The sequence below is a fragment of the Natrix helvetica genome (assembly GCF_964273705.1).
Source record: "Natrix helvetica genome assembly, chromosome: W".
Taxonomy (NCBI): domain Eukaryota; kingdom Metazoa; phylum Chordata; class Lepidosauria; order Squamata; family Natricidae; genus Natrix; species Natrix helvetica.
The window spans coordinates 23721682-23726723 of record NC_138555.1 but is presented as its reverse complement, the minus strand read 5'-3'; the positions used below and the strand labels follow the sequence as shown (position 1 = coordinate 23726723).

The window sequence follows — 5042 nt, the reverse complement described above, 5'->3', positions numbered from 1 at the left end:
GAAGAAGCGGCGCTCGGAGGAAGAAGGCAGAGATGCTGGCTGGCATTCGCTTCCCTTACTTTTTGCTGCCGCCGCCCCGGCAGGACGGAGCATTACCACACCCTCCCTGCTGGTTGCAGCCCAGGCCCCGCCTGCCCTGCTTAGCTGAAAGTGGCGAGGGAGCAAGCCGCGATGAGCAGGAAGGGAAATGAGCGCTGGCCACTATACCTCTGCCTTTTCGCGGCAGTGGGGAAGACTTCTTTGCCAGCCTCTCAGGTGATCGATCCCATCCAGCCCCTGTTACACACACACACACACACACACACAAACACACCGACCGCTTGTTGCCGCGTGAGACCAGCACTGCTGGGGAGAAATCTGGGAGGGGGAGAAGAAAACAATCTTCAGCTAGGGATGGTCTTCTCCCCCCTCTCCCCCTGATTTCTCCCCAGCAGCGCTCACCTTGCACGGCAACAAGTGGTGTGTGTGTGTGTGTGTGTGTTTGTGGCCGGCGCTCATTTCCCTTCCTGCTCATCGCGGCTTGCTCCCTCGCCACTTTCAGCTAAGCAGGGCAGGCAGGGCCTGGGCTGAAACCAGCAGGGAGGGGTGGTAATGCTCCTTCCTGCTGGGGCAGCGGCGGCGAAAAGTAAGGGAAGCGAATGCCAGCCAGCATCTCTGCCTTCTTCCTCCAAGTGCCGCTTCTTCGCCAGCCTCTCAGCTGATCTGTCCCAGCCAGACCCCCATTACACACACACGCACACACACACTTTGCTGCCGCGCGAGGCGAGCGCTGCCAAGGCGTCCCAGTACCAGGGCTGAAGGGGTGGTGGTGGCGAGGATGGGCGGCCAAGGACTTCCTTCCCTCCCCACCCAAGTGGACTTCTTGCACGGCTCCAGCCTGTGGCTCTGATGAGGATCCGCGGTCCGGAGAGCTGCTGCTTCCAGCGGGATATATTCTTCCAGGCCCTTGGCGGCGTCTTTTTGCAGTTAGCTCACCTCCCCACCAGCAGCTCCTCTGCCAGCATCCCGGGTGTAAGCAAAAGCGCAACAGCCGCTGTTGGGGAAGGGGTGGCGGTCACCTGTTCTCACCCGTATATATCCCCCTGGAAGCGGCAGCACTCCGGACTGCGGATCCTCATCAGAGGTGCAGCCTGGAGCCGTGCAAGAAGCCCACTTAGGTGGGAGGGAGGGAAGCCCTGGCGGCTATCACAGTGCCGCTTCTGGTTGGTGTGGGAGTGGCTGCAGGGACCGGCTGGCTGCTCCTGCCCTTCCCCTTGTGGCTGCCGCTGCTTTTCTAAAGTGCCCGAGCCAGCCAAGCCCTTCTGACTGCAGATGAGCCATGGGCTGGAGGGCGAGGGCCACGCAAGAAGCCCACTCGGGCAGGAAGGGTGGGAAACCCCGACCACTGCTCTACTAAGCGACGGCCGGGATCCCCTCTCCACATCTTTTGGCACGCGCAACCCTTGCTCTTCCTGTTGGTGTTTTTTGCGTGCGCATGTGCACACTGAAAACAAGGTCATTTTCCTGGCGTGCGCATGCGCACCGGGCGGCTCCTCTTCTATTTTCTGGCACGCCAATGCACGTAAAGACCAGCTGGATGCTGCGCCCGAACCTGGAAGAGCAACTGGTGATGGCTCCGCGTGCCAGGAGAAATGGCTCTGCGTGCCACTTCCGGCACACGTGCCATAGGTGCGCCATCACAGGTATAGGGAGTCCTGCTTGAGCTGGGGGTTGGATTAGAAGACCTCCAATGTCCCTTCCAGCACTATTCTGACAAAAGATGATTGTTTTTTTTTGTTCCCAGGATTCTATATGTACAACAAATTGTCCTATCTTCTCTTTCACTACCTTCTTTCCATGCAGTGGAAGCTGACACCTGCGCCAGAGAGTGGCTGCAAAACCAAGGAAACTGCTATGCATATTTTGATCAGAAGTTGACGTGGCATGAAGCTGAGGTAAGAAGCATTTCTCACAATCAATATCTTCTGTAATGAATGATCTACAGATTTAGGGACGTGACGGCTCAGTGGCTAAGACACTGAGCTTGTTGATCAGAAAAGTTGGCAGTTCGGCAGTTTGAATCCCTAGTGCTGCGTAACGGAGTGAGTTCCTTTTACTTATCCCAGCTTCTGCCAACCTAGCAGTTCGAAAGCATGTAAAAATGCAAGTAGAATAATAGGAACCACCTTTGGTGGGAAGGTAACAGTGCTCTGTGCACCTTCTGCATTTGATCATGCCAGCCATGACCACGGAGACATCTCCGGACAGTGCTGGCTCTTCGGATTTGAAACGGAGATAAGCACCACCTCCCAGAGTAGGGAATGACTACCACATATGTGCAAAGGGAACCTTTACATTTACCTTTTACAGATTTAGGAAAAATATTGTGTGATGATTGTGATTGTGTAGGGATTGGGTTTATCTGTGATACAGAAGAGCCACAGTAAACAATATATCTCACCATCCTATAATTGAAACATATTTTTTACTAACACTCTGAATAAAGGTACTCCTGAATTTTGAGCTGGAAGGAAACAAGTTTAAGTGCAAATATATGATTTGACTAAGCTGATCTGTAATATTAGCATTTCCTAGTAAAACGTAAAATGTCCCTTCAATTCCTATTGTGCAAATGATTGACCGTATTTAAAATTTTACAAAGTTCAACATGTGGGAAGTTTCACAGATTCTGAAATAGGAAAATGATCACAGATTCACATTCCTTTTTGCTTTCTTCAGATCGAGTGCCAGAGCTATCACCGTGGGGCTCACCTTGCCTCCATCCTTACCACAGCAGAGACACTCTTGGTGGCTGAGCATGTATCCACTTATCAACGGGAACTCGGTAATGTCTGGATTGGACTCCATGATGTCCGTCAGGTGAGATCATCTGATTTAACTCTGTTTCTATGGATCACTAACAGCAATAACACAATGTTTATTGATTTGCCTTAATACTGTAGGCTCCTGCTCCATACTTTGCCGCTAAAATATTCCAAAGCTCATAATCATAGACTAAAATTACCAGCCAATCTTTAGTTCTCATTCTCTTATGCACGTTTTCTTTCCACAGATTGGGAAATAGAGATGGGCTGATGAATCCACCTATAACTACAAATCCTGGATGAACTACCAGCCAGATAACTATGGCAACAATGAGCACTGCGTAGAACTGCGACGATCCACAGGTAAGCAAACCTCTCCATGCAGGACATTTCAAACTTCTAAACAACATGGATTTGCAATCATTTGTTAAGTTTGTGTCTCATCCCTTTTCAGTAATGTGGCTCAGAGAAATTCTTAGTTTAATTATAGGAGAGAAATTGATGAAAGTCTCAATAACAGTCATAAAATCAATAATTTGTAAGGCGGAATTAAACCCAAACTAGCTTTTTTCTTGTCTCATTACAAAGATTCATACATATCTATTTGTGTGTATTTTGCATGTGTGTATTCATTTAAGTAAACCATTCTTTTTGGGGAAATGTGAAAATAAGAATAATACTTTTCATTTTAGGCTTTAAACAATGGAACGACATTCAATGCAATGCGCGTAATGCCTACATCTGCAAACACGAGTTGTAAAGTTGCTTGATGCTTCTCCCGGTGTTTCCCAGGATGTTGACCTGATGGGCTGCTTTCCTTCTAGTCTCATCACCTTCTCACATTCCACGGAGTTAAAGTTCACTTCCATCCTCTTCAAAACATCAACTCACAAGAACTACCACTTTGTTCACCTTCTTCTTTTGAGGCTTTCTTTTGTCTTGCAATATCAATAAAAATGTCCTGATGCAAATCCTTTCTGAAGTTTTCGTTCTTGGTTCATTAACCCTCTTCCCCATTAAGAAGATGGAAAGAAAGACGAGAATCCTTTTGTGCCTCTTTCTCAGCTGTGAGGGTGTGGAATCTATGTGTTGCTCATTTATCCAAAGGTATTCCTTTCCAAATGCCCTCTTTTGCATACCCTGTTAACAGCAGGGGTCTTCTTTCGATCTGGATGTCAGTGGGTGTCCCACAAGTTTTGACAAGATTTTATTTTTCTGATAATCGACTTCTAGCTGGTCTTCCCTGTCGTACTGTTCTTAGTGATCATCTAAGATCAATGTTCTTGAAAGTGTTTGCTACATGGTTGACATCAACCAGAACAGACATATGTTTTTCAGCAAGTTTGGGACAGTGGTGGGTTCCTACCATTTTGGACTGATTTGGCTGAACCGGTAGCAACTTGGTAGTCTGGGTCGCTGGAACTGGCAGCAACCCAGGCATGCCACGCCCCTGAACCGGTTCTCCCAGCAGCACTGTAGATGCCGCCATCTTGTTTCTTGTTTCTGCGCATGTGCAGAACAATTTTAGTTGTACTGCACATGTGCACACGCCATGTTCCTGAGCAAACTGGAAGTAGCGGCTGCCGGAACCTGCCCTGGTTTGGGGAATTGACAGTTCGTGTTTTGGAGATGACCATGGAGTTAAAACAAAATAGTGGAGCCAATATATAGCTTAACTTGACACCTTTCTGAGTTTCAGTAGCACTGGTGAGATGTATATTAAATGAAATAAATGTTGGTCAATCAAGGAGACCTCCAGCTTTACAATTTAGTCTGGGTATAGAATCTAAAGCTGTTTTGAATTCTATGAGAGATTAAGGGACTATGAAGTCAGAATAAATAGCAGTGCTACAGGAGAGGTATTTTTCAATATGATAATGGAGAACTAAGTACTGGTCAGTAGTGGTTAACCTTTGACCTTCTGAATATCTATTCTAAGGCCTTCATGGCTGTTCTGTGAAGTATTAGTTTACAGTGTATTTCTTGGCTGCTTGTTCTTTTACTATTGGTGGTTTATTCTAAAAGGCAGATACTATTCACCACTGATTTACCAAAAGTCAGACCTAATATCCCTTCTCGCTATGTAGCATATAAAGCTGTAGTGCATTCCTTGAATTTTTCCCGTTATCACCTCACATTCCCTTTCAGTCAGAATTCTGCCAATGACCTTCGTAGCACCTTTACCAAACTAATCCCTCTGTAGCTTTCAGAGTTTGCTTTGCAAATTTTCACCTTGCA

General features: G+C 47.3%; 1 protein-coding gene across 2 annotated transcripts; it reads left to right on the top strand.

Moving 5' to 3' along the window:
* Positions 1-1165: 1165 nt before the first annotated feature.
* On the top strand, positions 1166-3131 carry LOC309400331 (regenerating islet-derived protein 4-like). 2 transcript variants are annotated; one of them, XM_081968747.1, is made up of 4 exons: positions 1166-1668; positions 1843-1934; positions 2719-2859; positions 3053-3131. In XM_081968747.1, exons 1-4 carry the CDS (start codon positions 1632-1634, stop codon positions 3062-3064), a joined length of 282 nt encoding a protein of 93 aa, XP_081824873.1. In that variant the 5' UTR covers positions 1166-1631; the 3' UTR covers positions 3065-3131. The 2 variants fall into 2 exon arrangements, with proteins under 2 accessions (XP_081824873.1, XP_081824872.1); XM_081968746.1 differs by having other exon boundaries at positions 1166-1682.
* The last annotated feature ends 1911 nt before the right edge of the window (positions 3132-5042 follow it).